The sequence below is a fragment of the Acanthochromis polyacanthus genome, chromosome 8 (assembly GCF_021347895.1).
Source record: "Acanthochromis polyacanthus isolate Apoly-LR-REF ecotype Palm Island chromosome 8, KAUST_Apoly_ChrSc, whole genome shotgun sequence".
In the NCBI taxonomy this organism is placed as follows: domain Eukaryota; kingdom Metazoa; phylum Chordata; class Actinopteri; family Pomacentridae; genus Acanthochromis; species Acanthochromis polyacanthus.
In genome coordinates, this window is record NC_067120.1 from 15,526,673 (window position 1) to 15,546,907 (window position 20,235).

The 20,235-nt window shown below is 40.9% G+C and overlaps 1 protein-coding gene across 1 annotated transcript; it reads right to left on the reverse strand.

Moving 5' to 3' along the window:
- Positions 1-305: 305 nt before the first annotated feature.
- dhtkd1 (dehydrogenase E1 and transketolase domain containing 1) lies at positions 306-19,324 on the reverse strand. The gene is made up of 17 exons (XM_022213416.2): positions 15,707-19,324; positions 15,357-15,509; positions 13,776-13,987; positions 13,453-13,647; positions 12,999-13,268; positions 11,816-11,987; positions 11,322-11,520; positions 9,737-10,049; positions 9,557-9,641; positions 9,329-9,468; positions 8,158-8,308; positions 7,108-7,214; positions 5,891-6,055; positions 5,704-5,786; positions 4,569-4,735; positions 1,182-1,267; positions 306-1,080 (listed from the first exon to the last, which is right to left on the reverse strand). The coding sequence occupies exons 1-17, from the start codon at positions 15,876-15,878 to the stop codon at positions 979-981; spliced, it is 2,772 nt and encodes a 923-aa protein (XP_022069108.2). The 5' UTR covers positions 15,879-19,324; the 3' UTR covers positions 306-978.
- Between the last annotated feature and the right edge of the window lie 911 nt (positions 19,325-20,235).

The following is a 20,235-nucleotide window of genomic DNA, read 5'->3' on the forward strand; positions in this document are numbered from 1 at the left end:
AGCCATTTAAAAGGCACAAAGCTGTGATTTCCATGATGGAATAAATATGTAAATGTGTAACTCTGATACACAGAAATGAGTTTTTAGGGTTTAATCAACAACCAGAGAAGACTTTGTTATCTAGCAATTACATTAAAATGTATCTCAGGTTATGATGCTAAAGTAATGAGTGGTCTAAAAAGTTAAAAAAAAAAAAAAAAAAAGTAGCAAGTAATGTGAAACAACACTTTTGAGAAACAACTCCAGCACTGAACAAATAAGCAGCACCTGCTCTAAAGCAACCACGAGGCTGGGTGAAAACATGATGCACAAACATGAAAATATCTTTATTTGAAAATATTCAGATTTCATTTATTTACATCAGCCCTTTATTTGCACAATTTTTAATTCAAGTGTCAGTTTAAACGGATTAAATAACAACAATCTCAGTCTAAATTTGGACAATGAAGTGCCACTAATTCAGAGTAGGATCAACATTTCAAAATGACTACGGTAACTTTCTCAGCTTTTTCAGAAACGGCTTCATCTCCTTAAATGTGACGTTTGTCCGCCACTCTGTGTTACATCCTTACTTCAAGGTTAATGCTCAGTGATTTCTTAAACTTTTTACTGTTATTTTCTATTCTCAACAGTACAAAACTCACACAAACTACATGCATGAGATGAATACATTGTTCATTGTACAGGCTTGACATGTTCACAATATCACGCACAATCCTGAAAAATACGATAGTGTGTTGCTCCTACAGTCACATTGTAAACATGGTCTCTAAGGCCTTTAACAATTAAAGAATACAGGCGTGTTGAAAGACACAAAGTGACACCTTGCCTTTCTCTCTAGCGATTCCTTTGATTTGGTTTCTGTATTATTTGAAGACATTGTGTAAAGGTCCCGTGTATCAGTGCAGCAGCCTTTGCAGCAGATACAGTCTGTAGAGTCGTGTTATTAGATATTTTAGCTTCCAGTCTTGGTAGGTCTTAGGAGAAGGTAGCAGTGAGAATGGCCTCCTGCTGCTGGTGATGAAGGGTCCCGATGCCGACCGCTGGTGCAGGCAGGGCAGATCGGCTCACTAACCGGAGCTGATGGGGACAGAGGACACGGTCAGTTTGGGTAATAAGATTCATTTCTCAACCGTTAGGCTTCACGATACAGACCGGGCGGTCTCAAACACGCTGCTCACCTTGCAGGCCAGCTGCTTCTCAAACCTGGGGGCCACAAACGACCAGGGGCCCATGTTCTGAGGCTCCTCCTGACTCCAGATAAACTCTGTGGGATTGTTCGATATTTAAAAAACGATTATAATCGACAGAAAAAAAAAGGACACGATTCAGTGTTGTAAGAGGTGATTTTTTTTGGTTTAGGAGTCACTTTAGTTCAAGTCACGTCAGCAGGAAAAAAATCCCGATCAGTCTGAAACTGCTTTACTTCAGTGGTTTTGGTGGGAAACAATGATACAGAGAACTGAAGTGAAACCTGAACTTTCAGCTGTAAGAAAATCTCATTCAGAATCACACTAACAGCAACACAAATGAACAAAATCAAGCTTTGTAGTGTAATTATTTAACAGTATTTAATCAGCTCACTCTATTAGTGCAGATAGCAGCTGTAAACTTTTAAAAAAGATAGCGTTACTTTATATTTACTACCCTTTAGAGCTACGATGACATGAATGATAAGCAGTAAGCCATGTCAGAGGAGTTGTTTTTTTTAATTAAAGAAAATCATTTGCTAGTTTCAGCTTCTTATATGAATACTACAGGCAATATCGGTCTTTGGAAATAATAGTTCAGACATCAGGTGAGACTATTAAATAACAACACTAATCAGTGTATTTCAGCTTTATTTAATTAAAGTCTTTATAATTTGAGCTGTTTAAAATTTTCACAGACTATTTATGCTTGGCCATTGATCAAAGTATGATTAAAAGTTTGATCAATTTGTTGATTATTATGCGCAATATTTAATCTGTATGTGTAAAATTACTTTACCTCCTCACAATCATTGCCTGTATTATTAATTACTTTTCTATTCTAGTCGTATTTCCGCTCATTTATCTTTAGTTTTAGGAATGTATCGTATTTATATCTTATGGTTATTCCATTAGGCATTCATTCTTGATGTCTCTATGGGTTTTTTTTTCTATTTCTGAGCAATATCTGGATCAAAATCCTTCTATGTTACTAAAGTTCTATCTTATCGTATCTCATCTTAGAACAACAAAAGCCAAATTGTTGCATTATGATGCACTAACCCTAGCCTAGCCGCGCTAGACCCATGTTTCTGAAGGCACAAGGGTCTAGGGCCGCTCGACAGGGAGGGAGGCGGGCTAAAAGGTTGTCTTTCAAATCACTCTGCAGCAATCGGGTAGGTATACAACCAATCAGCGCAACGAATAGGCTGGCGGAGTTCCTAGAGCGCCGGCGGATTGTGGCTAAGTCCCATTAGCTTCCCAACCAGCGGAGCCAACTGGTATATTAAGGATTTGCCATATCCCGTCGGCATAAGTCCAAATACGTCTTTCTTCTCAATGAAACACTTCAGTGCCGTCCTTTGTTTATCTTTCAAGTTGAATTTTAGCTTCAAATCTTTAAGGGCTGTGGCCAAAGCCGAGTCGAAAGATAACTGTTTATTGTGCGCCGGTTGTTTCTGTCAGAATCGTCGCGCCTCTGTCGTCACTTAGTTACGCCCACCTTCTGACTCTACACTTCATGGTGATTGGTCCGGCCAGTTTTAGGAGAATCCAGCCTCGAGCCTTATGGAGGGTAACTAGACCCACCTTGGCAGAGAATTAAATTCGTTGCCGTGAGTTATCTAGCGCGGCTAGGCTAGCACTAACCCAGTAATCACCTACAAATTGATAAAGAACTGATACTATTTTGATTCTTATATAATTATGCTATTTAAAAATTCTACCATTTTTGACATCAACAGCATAACTCATTTTCTGTTTTACTTTTCTCCTGACTACACTGTCTTTTTATGCCATTATCATTAAATGCTGGTCAGTTCTAGCATCTTTTTGGAGAGTTATCTGTAAACAAACATCCAATCATGCAGAGTTAAGAGCCTTGTTTTCAGTTCTCAGTTGTAAGTCTTCCTCACAAATGGCAGCTCGCCTTTTTTCTACTACTGAAATGCTGTGAAATGAAGGCAGCTCAGATGAGTATTTGAACATTTTGATAAACTCAGAGCTCCTCTTATCTTGACTTTGTTAGCTGGATGAGTAGAGTTTCAGTGAATAAATCAGAAACTGTAAAAGTGAGAGGGCAGGAAAACAGTTCTTCACTAAAGAGAAGGATGTTGACACCGACAGGAAGTTCTTCATGTTTAAAAACTGCATAAAACAAAATGCAAGACAACAGCTCTGCAGTGAAAACCGGTCGTGTGAAGCTCATAATTTAGCTGTTTGTCAGAGACACTCGTGTACCAGCAGCAATTCTGGTTTATTTACAAGTTCTCTAATGTCTTCTTGAGAACTCTCAGACAAGTGGTGACAGATTCCTACTGTTCTGCATTCTGTTGGAGGGCTTTCAACTTACTATGACTCAACTTCTGTGGCTGCTTTTGTAATTGTTTTTCTTCCTGACACTCACAGTTTGATGTTTGTGTTGGGTGACAATGGTCTGTCTGAAAAATACTTAGCATTTAAGTAAAGAAACGTTAAAACAACAATTAATTAATATCGAAAGTTTCTTCTGTCAACAAAGTCAAAAGGCTTACTCTAAATCCTTTCCCCAAACAACAAAGTCAGATTTAACAAGCTCCCTGGAACATTTAGTAAACAGGTGCGTCACCTTGAAACTACAGCAGGAGTTGGCAGACCGGCGTCTCGGCAAATCCTAGAAAAACCTGTTTATTTTTAGGAGGCCAGACGACTGATGGCGACGTGTAGATGTCTCCGAAAAGCAAAGTTAAGAGGATTAAAACAAAACACGACGAGACTGAATGTTGTTTTTCTGTGGCACAACCTCATATAGACCAAGTTCTTTTACATCTCATCTGTTATTCCATTTTACTGTATGCTCCTTCTCATGCTTTAGCTCATTACGGATAGCACTATGAAAAGCGTTTTCCTCTAGTCACAGAGACTTCTCAAATGTAACAAAGGGGAATTCCTCGCATATCTTGCAAAGCGCAGGACTAATGTGTTTTTAAAGAGGAACTGTGGACACAAAGAGACTACAGACTTTACACACTGTGATCTAAAACAGGCTGCTGTAAACAACAGTAAATCTACAGCTGAAAAGAGCAGCTGACGGACACACAATAAGCCTGACCAGGTAATTATCATATTAAAAAAGCTAATATATGCACTGTATGACTGTTAATTTATATTTTAGCTTCTGATTCTAAAGTAATAATAAAATATATGACTTTAAAAATTTAATTAAATTCCAAAATGAAACTCCAGCTCGTTAGTATTTCTTGTGAACCTGTTTTATTACATACTTCTTTAGTGGTTTTTACCTGGTATGAAGAAGTGACTAAACAAACTGAAGGTGTGATTGCATCCATAAAGCGAGTGTGTTTGCTCAGAGTCAAAGGCTGTAAACTGGGATCACGCTACCTTTGGCATTGGGGTATTTTTTGAGCTCCTGCTGCAGAGCGTCCAGAGGAAACGGACACAGCTCCTCCACACGGACCAGCGCTGTGTTCTGGTTGGCTGCCGAGGTCTCCCTCTGTTTCAGCAGGGCGTAGTAGTGCTTCCCTGAGCACAGCACCACCCTCTGGACACTGTGAGGAACCAGAAAACATTTGGTTAGGCTTCATAAAAGTTTATGAGCCAAGTGTCCTTCAGAGTTTTTTTTTTTTATATATATATAATAAAGAGCCGCTGTCAAAACAGTGCAGAGATAATGTTTGAAGACTCAACATTAAGAACAATCGCATACTACACTACACACACTTCAACGAGGCCAGAGTCCCACAGTGACTCCACTTCTCTCCCTCAAACGCCACCATACACCCTGACTCAGTGCATTACATTGAGACGCGGCTTTTTGCACAACTCAAGTTCTTCCCATCACATGCTATGCAAAGTTAAACATTCTCAGGCAAATAATTTACAAATATTTAAATCCTAAATATGTCTACTACTCTTTTACAATCATCAACATTACTTAGATTTGCTACACTTGCTGTCTAACGACCTGAAACTCTTTGCTACTCAGCAGCGGCGTTATGTGATGATCTGCGTACGTTTGTCTGTCTGTCTGTCTGTCTGTCTGTCTGTCTGTCTGTCTGTCTGTGTGGAACATTACTCAAAAATGGAAAATTGGATTTGGATGAAATTTTTAAGGAAAGTCAGAAATCACACAAAGACCAAGCAGTTAGATTCTGGCAGTGATGCAGCTTATAGTCTGGATCCAGGGATTTGTTAAAGATTTCTGTATAATTGCAAGATAGCAGCGCGTGACTGTAACTATGACAACCAGTGAACTCTACATCAGCGGCCTGCTGACGATGACATGATTGCGATCCCACTACAAATCCACCACTGTGGACTTATCCATCAGAAATCATACAGCGACTGAGCAGCCTTGGCGGTGTACTGTGCTCTCTGAGTGCTGTTAGAGTTTTTAATACTTCTTTAATCCTTCTTTTCTCGACTTGTGTTTACTGTGATGCACCAAATCACAATGTCAAATTCGTTGGGTATAAAAACTCAGCTAGCAATATAACTGATATTGATGAGGCTGTACCTTTCTCCTGACACAGACGTATCACCCAGCACCGGCCTGAACGACGTTCCTGCTGCCAGTTCAGTTAAACTGGACGTCGCCCCCTGGGAAGACGAGAAACATTATTCGGCCGTTGTGATGGAAAAATCTACGAAAGGAGGGGGCCAAGACATGAAACTGTGTCCTTCAGAATATCTGCAGTACTTACAGAGAATCTCAGCAGCGTCTTGGGTCCAACCACGATGAGAGGTTTGCGGAAGTTTCGGATCATCTGCCTCCTCAGCAGGTGGAAGTACTGAGCAGGAGTGGTGGGGTTGACGATCCCCATGTTCACGGAGTCGCCGTCCACGCCCTCCTCTTTACTGTCGCTCATCTAGGAAATCAAAAGGACAGGAGTGACTTCTCAGGGATTTCTGTTTCTTTAACTTTTTTTTTGTGACAACACTGAAAATCTGATGTGGTTCTATGATTCATTTACTTGGTGGTCACTTATTTCACGGTGTGGAGTTAAAACAGGCTGAGTGAACATTTTATTATAACATTCATTGATTTGCTTGAAATTTTAACAAACTATGGATATTTACAATAGTATCTGTGGAATAGGAAGCAGTTTCTGAGATTACTCTTCTGACTGTATGGCCCTGAATAAAGATGACCTCTGTTGCTCTATTAATAATTAAACCTGTAAATAAGAAGCTCTGTGCTGCATTTCTGGCCTTAGAAAGACCGAAGAAAGCCAACATTGAGAATCTGTGCCATCACACTTCTTGTTTTTTTACAGTTTCTGCACTAAATTAACATCACATAACAAGCGCATGATTAGATGATTCACATCCACAGATAAAACTCTGTGTATGTAGTTATCTGTAATTATGTTTCATAGCTAAAAATGGACCAAAATGAAAAGGTAACATCTGAGGTAAAACATTAAATCTAAATGAAGACCTCCAGAATAACAGAGAAACCTAAAATTTGCACATTTCTGACTGCGGAGTCGGTTTTATGAAGGTTAAAATTACTGTGATGACAGCATAGCATTAAGCCCATTTAAAGTAGATTCATTTCTTGTCCACACATCGACGGTGAATTTGTAAAATGTAACAAATGTTTTGGCAGTTCACCCACACAGTTTTAGGTGACTGAAAAGTGAACTTCTGGACTTCTGTGTTAACAGGGAGAAATGGACGCTTTCTTGTCACTAAATTTCATTCCCTGGTCGTGTGAGTTTTCAGAAAGTTTAGTAAAAAAGCATTCATACAGGCAAAAATAGTTGCCATTTTAAAATAACATTCAAACATGGTGCTGTGGAAGTTTCCATGAGCCGCATCATGTTCAGATTTCAGGCATTTCCATAACATTAAGTTTAAATCAGTGGAGTTCACCATTTGTAAATGCGACGTAAGCGATCATTAATGCCTTGTTGACCTGCAGGAAACGCTCCATACGGCAGGACGAGTGTTCGGGTCCAGCTCCATCGTATCCGTGAGGCAGCAGGATCACCATCCCACACTGCAGCAGCCACTTGGCTTCACCTGGAAACATAAATGTTTTGTAAAGGCGATTCTTTAAAGTAGGTGGAAGAGAGAAGGTGAAACTGACTCATGTGAAGAAAACTAAAGAAATCCATAGAATGTATTAACTTCACTGCCAATTGTTTAAAAAGCATGTTCAGTTGAAAAAAAATCCCAAAATGACATCATACACCAAAGACAGAAACTGTAAAAACTCAAAAAATCATTGCATGCTCATCTTGTGTGAATGACGTGTAGCTTGAAAAAGCAGCCAAATCTGGGCTTAGACTTGTGATATGTCAACACAATCAGCTATTCTACATATAAAAACTAAAAACTCTGCGCTCCTCACTGCACATACTCAATTAAACGGGGCTGAACTGCAGGCTGTGTCACAGAGAACACCTCTGTTTTTTTCAGCATGCGAGCACAAGGAAAATTATGTTGTGTATGTTTATTCCAGATTTTTCCAATTTTTGTAAAATAAACAGTTACAGAAATTGTACCTTTTTTTAACATTTTATGATTTCTGGCACTGTAATTGTTAAGCTGCACAGAAAACATTTCTGAGTTCTCTCTACTTCTAGTCATGGTTGTGCTGTTTCCATAGAGCTGCAGGACTTTATAATGCAGTAAATAATTATCCCACAGTAAGGGAAAATATGACATAAATAAAAAAAAAAAACAGACAGTTTGGGGTTTGGCAGATTAAAAAAGAGAAGTGTTTACTTATTAGAAGATCAATGGAGGAGAATCCTTTAGACACGGGAGCACAAAGGCTCCAGATATTCCACCTGACTGTAGCAGTTTAGGAACAAGCATTTATTTCTAAGTGGCCTTTAAATTCTGCTCTGACAACCTATCTTGTTTAAGGCCATCAGTGGAGCCAAAATCACACTTTGACCCAGAGCAGTGGTACCACAAGTTTCACATGGGATGTTTTTTGTTGTGCTCAGACGTTCACCTCCTGTGATGAAGGTATCAAAGATGATCTGTGCTCCGTTGAAGAAGTCTCCAAACTGAGCCTCCCAGATGGGCAGAAGCTTCGGCTGTGCAATGCTCATACCATACTCAAATCCAAGCACTGCCTCCTCAGAGAGCGGGCTGTTACACACCTGAAGACACACAAAGACATCACAACACAACACAACACACAGGCGCGGTTACATTCTCATATAACAGATAATAAAATACACTGCTTGGCCAAAAGAAAAGTCGCCACTTGGATTTAACTCAGCAGATAGATAAGAACCTTCCATTGGATAGTCACTGCAGTGAGCTAGATGATGCAGTGAGGAGCTAATCATGTTGGAAGACATATCCTGTGGTCATGGAAAGGATTTTAATCCATTTCAGAAGGGTCAAATTAAACAACTAAGGAGATGAAACTACTAAAATCAGGTTAAGAACCGTCCAACGCATTATTAAACCCTGGAAGAATAGTGGTGAACCATCATCTTTGAGGAACAAATGTGGTCTGATGAGTCCAGATTTACCCCGTTCCAAAGTGATGGGGGCATTCGGGTAAGAAGAGAGGCAGATGAAGTGATGCACTCATCATGGCTAGTGCCTACAAGCCTGCAGGGGTTAAAGTTATGATCTGGGGTTGATCAGGTTGAGCAACGTTATGTTCCCAAAGAATGAGGTCAGCTGACTACCTGAATATAGTGAATAACCAGGTCTTTTTATCAGTGGAGTTTTTCTTTCCTGACGGCATTCATGGGCTCACATTGTGAATGAGTGGATCAGGAAGCATGAGGCATCATTTTCACACATGGATTGGCCTCCACAGAGTCCAGACCTCAGCCCCATTAAGAATCTTTGGGATGTTCTGGAGAAGACTTTGCGTAACGGTCTCATCTCCCATCATCAATATAAGACCTTGGTGAAGAATGAATTCGTCTCTGGACAGGAATAAATGCTGTGACATTGCAGAAGCTCATCAAAAAGACGCCACAGGGAATGAGTGCCACAATCACAGCTAAAGGCAGTCCAACAAAATATTAGAACGTGTGATGTTTTTTTGGCCGGGCAGTGTGTGTGACGTCTTACAAAGAATGAATAATCCAAACACGTCCTGATTTGTTTATTATATGTTCACCCTGATGGTTTTATCTCCTGTGGGAGTGTGTTACCTCCAGGAAAGCTGTCTGCTGAGGGCTGATGTGGTTCAGAGGGATGTACATGTCGTTTGTGTCCTGACACACCACCATGGCATGGCGCTGGCTGAAGGTGCCTCTTCCAACGTCCTGCCCGCTGATTCGGATGTTGAAGCCTGCAGCCAATTTCATTAAAGACTGAAACAAAATGCAGTGACACTCCTCCCAAATGATCTAAAGCAGTTGTTCTACTGACACACAGACCTTGGCAGAGGAGTGAGCCGAACGCCAGGGCCTCTGCTGTTGACCAGTCTAGTTTGGTTCCCTCTTCTAACTTTTGTAGCCGAGCCTGAGTTCACAAAAGATTTTAAAAAAACAACAAAAAAACTGTTTAGCTGCTGTCTCACCAACCAGCCAACACAGGTGACCGTCGGCTGGCTGTACCTGTACGTGGGTCTTTCCGAGGTGGCTGTGCAGCTGGATTTGCTCGGGGATGTCCACAGATTTGGCTCCTACAAACTGCAGCAGAGGGACAGCGACTCCCGTGTCCCAGGTGCTGACTCTGGCCTGCGGTTCCACCAGATCCCCCCAGCGGCCCTGCAGGTTGGTGGGCGGAGGGCTGTACAGCGTCATGTTAGACAGCTTGTCGTTGAGCATGCCGTAGTGTTTGGATTTGATCTCGTCGCGCTCGGCGTCAGTCATCAGACCCTCTGATATCAGCTGATCTGAGTAGGAGTCTGGGACGCTCTTACGGGACCTGGAAAAAAAAAAGCAACGATATGACATAATCTGTTAGCAGTATTAGCATTTCTTTTTTTTGGACTTATTCAAATAATGTAAAATAATCTCAGTGCCATATCGTTCAAAAATTACAATGAAATCTGGCTTAGCATTGTCGGTAATCATAAGAAAGATGCATAATGTTCCTTTGCCTCCTCAGTAGCATCCTTAAATCTAGATTTTTCTATGTCAAGTGCTGCAAAATCAACTTGTTTCTCATTTCTGGATCAAGTATTTCGTATTATAAAGCATTCCATTGTTCATTTTTGTAATATTGTGACTTGCAGCTGCATGTGGTTCACAGAACATCACTGGTTATCTTTTGCATCATCAATGTTTTTTGCTAACGTGTGCTTAAAGATGACATTTTTTTTATGACAGCTCCACTTATTTTTTGGAATTTCAACTCACCTATAAGCAAAGACTATTTAACCTGCTTGTCTAATATTGTAGATTTTGAGTGAAAAGTTAAGGTTTTTATCCCCCACCTCCATGAAGTGGAAAAGGAGGATATAGGTTTGGCCTCCGTCCATCCGGCCGTCCGTCCGCCCGAGATGAAAGGGACAGCTTTTCTCGGAAACTATTACAGCTAGGATTATGAAATTTAGTGTGTAGCTTCACACCATGGACACCTTGATCAAGTTTGAAAATGGGACCTGTGTGATAATATTTAACAGCGTTATGGCCCTTGATCACTATTTTGGATATAGACTCATAGTTGTTTTTGTCTGATGAAGGTCTAGTACCGAAACGTCACAATAAAGGACATATTGCAAGTTGGACAGTGTGCGGGGGCCTCCTTTTGCAACTTCATGGTCTGTTTTTTCCTCTACGCACCTGTTTTTGATAGATGTGCGAAGTGTTTACCTTGTATTGGATATAGACTCATAGACATCACATGTGGTGGGGGATATTGATGACCATGTCGTCTTGTTATCTTTAATAGTTCCTCAGATATTGTCTTTCATGTACAGCTTCCAATTTCCGTGCCCACGAAAACATTCTAAAAGTGGGTTGGCGGGCAAATATGTCTGATATATTAACCTAAATTTTCCCAGATACCATTTTAAACATCCATAGTTTATGATTTTTAAAAAAAGCTTAGTCTTAGTAAAAAACGTTTCAGTTTACTGCACTTTGTTTAAGGATAGCTGATGAGTAAAACTACTGATGATCACTTTTCACTGTATATTTCTATGTGCAACTGTAGATTTCAAACTAAGAAGTAAAGAAGGTGAATTTGACCGACCGGATGATCTTGTACATGGCCGGGTTGGTGAAGAAGGGCTCGTCCAGCTCGTTGTGACCCCACTGACGGTAGCAGATCAGGTCGAGGATGACGTCTTTCCTGAAACGCCGCTGATACTCCACAACCAGCCGAGAGGCTCGCAGCACGTCCTCCGCATCATCTCCGTTCACGTGGATCACCGCACAGTTCACCATCTTACCTGCAGAACAAATGTTTCTGATTCTTACATGGTTAAGGATTTCATTTTGTACGACACATTTTTAATACAATAATTAAATATTTAAATGACATGTTATCTATCAAAACATGCTAATTGTGTATTTTAAGCATTTTGTTTCCACTTATCTCAAAAAAGACACGTTCTGGAAGCAAAATAATCTCAAAATTGGCCAGTTTGTGAAAAATGGTTTTGCCTGTCGTGTACTTGATAGATTTTCTCTGCATGTGGGTGTTTAGCTGAGTGGATGCTGCTGCTGTTGGAGCGTTTTACTGACCGACGTCACTGCAGTACAACGAGGATCTCCCTCTCTCTGATGGGGTGGTGTAGCCCACTTGGTTGTTCACGATGAGGTGGATGCTTCCACCGACTCTGTAGTGAGGAAGGTTTGAAAGGGTCAGCGTTTCCGGAACAATCCCTTGGCCTGTGAAGGAGCCGTCACCGTGGACCTGTGGAGAAGAAAATAACAGTAAGTGATTGGAGGATTTCTGAATTATGCAGGCAGTTTTAATCAGGACACCTTTAGCAAATCCCTGCTCAAATAAACACAATTACATGAACTCTGACATTCTTGCATACCAAACTGACAAAATAAAGATTCACTAAAGACGCGTTTCAACACAAAGCTGAATAACAATTTGTGCTTGATCTGTTTTTTGTTAACAAAAAAGGTTCAACAACTTGTTAAAAATTCCCTTTTTTATAAATTCTTTTCCTTTAATGAACAATCCAAGCAAATATTTGTAAAGTTTAACTGTTAGGCACACGTGGTCCTGCTTCAGTCAAAGCACTATGTACTGTGTATCTGCACTGGAGCTTTCAAAGGTTTTCTCATCAAAATTGTCTTTTGCAAATCAGCTTGTACACATAGTATATTTCTTAAACTGAGGCTTAATGTGATAGAAACTCTTCTCTTTCAGCACATAAATGTGAAAACAGTCTTCTAGTGGCAACTGCACAGCTACATTATTCTGCAAAGTGAAGGCCAAACATCTAAGACAATTAGCAACAAGCGAGATTCGACAATTTCAACAATTTTAGAGAGGAAAGAGACTTTCTTATAAACATACTACAAATGCCAACAAATGTTTAATCTGCATCTGCACCTCAGTACGAATACAAACAGCTACATTAAAAGACTTTCTTTACTAAAACTACTAAATCTTGACCAAGTTTTATTTCAAGATTCAAGGATATTTACTGTCACTGCATTTCTGCAACAAAATTTTGTTGGCACATCCAAAAACAAAATAGTATAACAAAAAACAAAGAGCTGTATAAAATACATATCTATACAGTATACAAGTAAATAGGAACAAGCATTTTCTTTGAAAAAGGGTAAAAGTGTGTTCGTGCAATGATGTGCAACGTCTGCTTTAAATTGTCGAATGCAAGTCAGCTTTGTCTCAAACTGACCATGTTCTGGCTGCTTGTGTGAATCTGAGTTTGTGGTCTCGTACCTGCAGACAGATGACTTGGTCTCCAGGCTGGGCGTCTTCTTCAGGGGAATAGTCTCCTTCTTTCCTGAGCTGCTGCCTGGCTCTGGTTTTGCCCTGAGCCACGGGGTTGATGGCCTCGAGGTGAGACGGGTTGGGCAGCATGGTGACGTGAAGAGGGTGTTCGGCTCCGAAATCCAACTCCACCGAGGAGGTGAGGTGGGAGAGGACGTCGCCGATGGCAGGCGAGGTGTCCGGGAACTCGCTCAGGCCGCGCATCTTACGGAACATGAGCTGGAGAGAAAAAGAACGGCGGCAGAACGATGTTGTTTGACATTATCTCATCCCTGTTTAGCCTTCGGCAGAGGGGCTGTTTACTTGTGTTGGTGATTACAGCAGAGCGACATAAACAACCTCATCTTGGAAGGTCGCGGATCATGTCAAAGTGTGCATGTCTCATTAAATGCGGCTGTCTAACCTCTGGAGGGAACTTGAGCAGGCCTGTCAGGAGGTTGAGTCGGCCTCGGTGAGGCATGCCAATGACGATGTCGGTGACTCCGCTGTGGGCCGACTGGTGGAAGAGCTCATAGAAGAAGCCCATCATGCTCTCTGCTCCTTCGCCTCCGTAACGCTTCACAGTAGAAAACTTAGTGGCCAGAAAGTGGTCAAATTCCTACAGGATGGGAGAGAAAATATTAAGAAATGGATGCTTTTAAACTGAGACAGCATCGCCTCATGATGTGTCACCCGATTCACACTGTAAATGGATGTTATCTTTCCTATCTTCCTGGATTGACCTACCTGAGACTCCAGCATGAGCTTAGCCAGCTGCTTCCTCTCCTCTGTTGAGAAACTCTGTCTTTTGAGCTCCTCAAAGCGGTCAGCGAACCATTCCCTCTCCTCCAGACTCACCAGCTGGCTGGTCTCCACTGACAGGTGGCCACAGTAGGCCTCCTCCAGGTAGGCTTGAACCTCCTCCACTGAGGCCTGGGCCTTTCCAAAGTGGCGCAGACCTACAGAAGCACATGAAAAGTAGATAACAGCTGCATCTCAAGTTAAAGAAAGATGTGCAATAAGTTGTGTTGGCGGGGAGAGAGTAACTGACAGATGCAGCAGTAATTTGTACTTTTTACTCTTGTGCATTCATGGCTGAGGTCAATGCTATATTTTTATTGTTTTTTTTTTTGAATTTGCCTTTATTTAGATAGCACAGCAGAAGGAGACAGGAAAGGAGTGGAATGACAGACAGTAAAGGTTTGGTCAGTAAGGAACGGACCAGGGACTCATTGCTTGACTGCATTTGCTCCCATGTGGTCTGTGATCTAACTGCTCTATACTGGATTGCTTAAGTAACTCCTACTATTTATAGACTGAGATATTTTTTACACGTGAGTACAATACAAAATGTGGTGACTAACAGGGATATATATTACAAATCACCAATTAATATAGAAAGTCGTTAAGCATCGTCCCAGTTTGAGCAGCTAAAATTGTGTTTCACAACAGGAGACAAAGATCTTTTGCCCAATAATGTGAAACTCAGCAAGATATTTTATTACATACTGGGCACTTTTACCTTTAAATTGTATGTTTTTTATGACAAAACATCCATATTTTTACTTAGTTGTGATGTTTGACTTACAGGACTCACTTTATCAAAGAATGTCAAGATTAAAAATTCAAGAGTTTTTATTTATCAAATAATCAATATGTGCAATGAAATGGAAAGTGATTGTTCTGACAAATCCTTAAAAAAATAGAGGAAAATTAGAAAAAAAAGTTTTATTATATTAAGTAATGGCATGCGTGTGTGTGTGATGGTGTACATGTTTTGTTGTTTGTTATGCATCAGAGCTTGTGTGTGTGTGTGTGTGTGTGTATACAGCAGTATGTTATTTACATATTTACATCAGTCCAGTGTGCTTATAGTATGTTCATTCATTTCTATGTTGTGAATCTCAGGCTCTGCTGAGAGGGTTTGTGGTCTCATGAAGTGTCACGTACCAGAACGTCACTCAAACATACTCACCGCCAATCAAGAATGTCAACATTCAAGCTCTGAACACTATTTTCACTGCCATCAGGCCCCATTAGTAAATAGAAATTACTTTTACAGCAATTCCAAGAGCTTCAGTAGCTGACTGAAAGCCTCACCTTCCGTCCAAGAGGCTTCCAGGATTTATTCTCACATGACTCAAGGTGTGAATGAGACTGGATGACTATGAGCAGAATGACTAAGAAACTACTCAGTAACTTTTTTTAATTGCAAGACAACAGCTCTTTCTTAAGGCTGCGTGCAGGTTGTGTTAGAAAACCTGGTTTGAACAGAGACCATGTGAGCCAGCCTCCAGGCTCGGTTGTCCCTCCACAGCTGTGTCCTACCTGAAGTGTTCAGTGGTCCAGTGATGGTGCCAGTCAGCAGCTCGATCTCCGGGACGGTGTCAACAACAGGCGTGTGTGGTAGTAAGGGGTTAATTTTAGCAGCCTTGTGTCCATGTGCTCTGTACGCCTCCACCAGACGGGCAAGACCGTGATCTGCGTGCACACACACACACGAAGAAGAAGAAGTGAGGATGACCTGACCCGGGATAAACTCAGCTACACTGACTCGGTTAAACTGCAGATAAAACTTAGCAACAAACGTGGCGCCTTTCTTTGGCACCGACGCTGTTAAAGCCCCACACAGCCTCGCCTCTTTAAGTGTCTGTGCAGTTATTTAACCCCATACTGACCTTGGTTCAGCGCTGCGATCCGGTCTCTGTCTAACTTCTGCTCCCGGTCGGTCCGCTTGGGTCGGTACCCATAGACGCCCTTCTCGGTATGATAGCAGCAGCCAACGACCTGCCGAGCGGCCCTCGGCGGCAGTCTGCTCAGGGAGCTCCTCAGGAACAGCACGGCAGACATGTTTTCAGCTGTAAATCTGTAATCTTACATGAGACAGCGACACATGCCCTATGCACACGCCAGCCTAGTGCAGCAGGACGGCGGCCATACTGCCGACCGGGGGGCAGGTATGGGAGGAGAACCGCACCGGCCGCCGATTGGCTGAAGTTCCTGCACGAGTTTCACAACACCAGCGTCGGAAAATAATTACTTTTTGTTGAGTTAACTCTAAATCACCAAGTTAGGATTTTCAGTGCGTAAAGTCTCAGTTTGGAACAAAACGGTGTAATCTTTAAGCTAGCTAAAAATGCCTAAAGTAAGTGAAGTAGAGCGTGACGTAAGCAACAAGTGGGAAGTAGATGTCTGTGCGACGTTCAGGGGTTCCTCGAAAATTACACATTTCCAACTGGATGTCAATTGATTTTATTGTTGTTTTTCTGAAATGTTCTTTCTCTATGTATTAATTTATGGCAATGAAAACATAACGTGAGTAATAAACTCCTTAAATAGACTGGACAATAAAGATGTAAACCTCTTCTTGTATGCTAACATAAAATAGATATCATATAATATCTTTATTTTACAGTCTATGGTTCATGCTCATCTCTTTATGTTACTGGACTCGGTATGTCAAAACTGATGTAAGTAAAATGCCTTATGTATTGTTTGGTGATTATTACAACGTCTACAACATGAAGATATCTACAGAATAAATGAATCAAGCAAGATTTTAAGCCTGTTTTGTCTGTCTTTCAATTCTACATAATTGGGTGAGGTTGAAGATGAAACGTGTTCACTCTATAAACTATGTTCACGTGTCTGTGTAGATTCCCAGTCGTCCAGATCACTGTAGTTCCAGGAGCTTCAGTAGAAAGCAACTGGACTTCTCTTTTAGGTTCTTGAAGAGTTTCACCTTCATCTAAGAGTCTTCTAAACGTTCTAATTGACTGGTGGGGAGTTGAGTTAAATGATGAGTTCCTTCTTCTTGGCCATGATGGGGCGGCATGGCTCAGTGGGTAGAGTGACCGTCTTGTAACTGGAAGATTGCCGGTTTGATCCTTGGCCTGTCGAGCTCATGTCGAGGTGTCCCTGAGCAAGACACTGAACCCCTAATTGCTCCTGGTGGGTCGTGGTTAGCACCTTGCATGGCAGCTTCCGCCATCAGTGTGTGCATGGGTGAATGTGATGTATGATGTAAAGCGCTTTGGATAAAAGCGCTATATAAATACAACCATTTATGATGATGAGAAATTGAGAATGGCCAGAATGGTTTTCCTCTATTTATATTCTTCTAGAAAGATGCCTTTTAAAAAAAATTAACATTTGGCCAACAAAAAAGGTATTTATTCCATTGTAGCATCAAACAGCTGATAACAACTAATAACTATAGGACAAAGATGAACACATCTGGGACCTTTTTGTTGAGATGTTGTCATGTATGAATAATTCTGAACATGAGCAAAAATCACTTCTGGCCATATCTAATATTCTGCAAATGAAGTTTCGCCAACTCATAAGTGAATTTTGCATAGCAACAAGTAGACAAAAGATACACAGGAAGTACCAACACAATAGCTTTTGCAAATGAAGTATCTAACAAAGATTGTTATTTTCCATGGAGAATGAATAATTCTGAGGACGACTGCACAAGCTGTTCAATGTTGCATATGTTACAGTCCACTGGGTCCAGTGTGCACAGACTTGTACTTGTATAGAGGAGACTAAACAACATTTCATAATTGCTTGGCTCAACAAATGAGAAACAGTTCCTCAGGACAAGACTCAGCATCAACTTGTATCTGAAGGATAAGGGACACTCCTTTGAAGACAGTAAAGTACACATCTGGACAGAGGACAAATGGTTTTAAAGAGCAGTGAAGGAATCCATGTGGGGAACAACTATCTCTAAGCAGAAGAGTGGGGCTGCAGCACCACTTTCACCATAGTGATAAGGTCGTTTCCTAGAAAGATTCGCGATCATTAACGTCTTAAGCCACTCCCAACATTTCAGATTCATGTCCTTTGTTGTGTAAACTGGCAGTTCCACCAAGATTGCCGTCATTGCTGTTCTACCACCTGGTTTCACAACAATTCACACTTTGAAGCGTGCGAGTCCTTGTCATGAATGGACAAGGACATTCCAGCCATGTGAGCTGGAATGACTTTTAAATGATGAAACTCCTGATCAGTCAGTCAGAACTACATAAGCCTCTAGAGATGAAATGCCTTCATCAACCTAAAAGAGAAGTCCAGTTGATGTCCACTGAAGCTCCTAAGATTGTGTTCACATATAAAACTACCACTAGAAATAACATGTCTATGATGTTCCACAGTAGATCTAACTTCTGAACGTGTTTCATCTGAGTGTGATTGTTGCCATTCAGAATAGAGAATGATTTTGACATGGATCAGGCAACACTGGGACTAAGATCCAATCAAGTATTTTTTAAAAAAATACAATTATATCCCAATCCAGACATTGACTACGTTTATATGCAGTCAATAACCCTTTCATAACCGGAATATTAGCAATAACCCTGTTGCTTACGGCCATGTAAACACCCGCAAAAACCCGAATATGCTCATACTCCGTTTTTTAAAAACCCGAATAAGACTCCTGGGTTACTCCTTTTCTAACCCGAATATCTCGTAATATAAACGCGCATCAGAATATCCCCATAGAAAGAAACATTAATTTGCGTTCTGCGCATGTTTCATCCGAAAGGAATCTTGGTCTTTAGAGTAAGGCAACTACTTGTATGCCGCGTCTGGCGCACGACCCACCGGAAATACACAAGGAGAGGTAAACAGACATGGCGAAACCCACACGCAGTAGCACAGCGCCACACTTTTGGACCGAGGAGGAAACGGACTACTTTATTAGCATTCTGAAAGACATGAATATAATGTCTTTCATTGACGGCAGAAAGTATCGAGATACCGACATCTACAAGAAGGTCATGACGTTGTCTGTGCGTCCCAGTTTGGATGGGAATATTCCAATTGATTACGCTGATCATGTAAACAGGAGTAACTCTGTTTAGGCATGTAAACGGGTTATTCCAAATGTTTCAGAAACCGGAATATTGACCTCAACCTGAATATTAATGGAATATAAACAAAGTCATTCTTAATAAATGACTATTCATAAAATTCTTTGAATATTATTCATGATCTGTACTGTTATGGGGCTACATAAGCAATCAACCCTGGAAATGAACCCTACAAAAATCCTGTTTCCAACAATGCCCAACATAGTATTAATACAGCATTTGCCTGAAAAGTTACCAAAAATATTTTTTAAAAAATGAAAATCCCATAATTTTTGCATCAGAAGCCTCCTTCAAAAAAATATGAATTATTGAGATGACCTTTTTGAAGCTGAGCTATTTTTTTCCCCCAACATATTTCGTGACCAGATCTAAAGACAGGCTGTTTGTTGAGATATCCAGTATAAAGCAGTCAGGAGCACTGATATTTAAACAGAGTCTAAAAACAAGATAAGTAGTATTGTAACATAAAACCCTTCTTTATCTGCACACTCGGGAGTGTTCACAACCTTTTGATCAGTTCAGGGATGTTGAACTCCACACTACAGCCAGTCTTTATTAAAATTAGACAATCCACAAATTTTTAACAACAGCAATATTTAGCAGTTTGTAACAAAAGTGTGACATGTCCAAACATTCACAGGAGTTTCTACAAAATGCCAATATTTTTCTGCTCTTTTCGGGTCTACTTTCGGGCTCCACCACTGGATGGAGGTGTTGTACAGTACTTTCCATAAAGTGGAAGATTTTTTTAATTGTAAATAAAATTCTAATGTCTACCTTGGACTTTGTGGTTAATTTTAAGAGACCTTTGGAGCCATTATAAAGAAATCATTACTTCACATTGCTTTCAGCAGTCATCTTATGTCTCAGCACTGGGACTAATTACATCCTAATGCGTGTTTTGATGACTTGGAACATGGAAACACCTGCAACATCTTCCCCCACAATCCTTTAAAACACAGTTCTCCCCAGTGTTTTGAAATGTTCTGGCTGTCTGCCACTGCTGTACCGGTTTAGTCAATACGTTTGTTGCTTAAAAAATTAAAAAGCTCGGATTTATCCCCCGCAGCTGCTAATTTATACGGAATCGACAGCAGAGGGTGAAACAGTTTAGCGAGAGATGCCAGTTCCTCCTCCCACACTGTTCTTGTAATGCAGCAGAACATGTTGGGTCTTGGTAAGAGGGTGAGGCTCTTTGTCTCTCTTGCCTTCGTTGTGTTATGTGATACTGTAGCTGCTGTGCTGTTAAAGCTACTACACTCCAAACCCACAGATGCTTCTCCCTGAAGGGGCATTCTGGGAAAAGAAAAAAAAAACCTCATGTA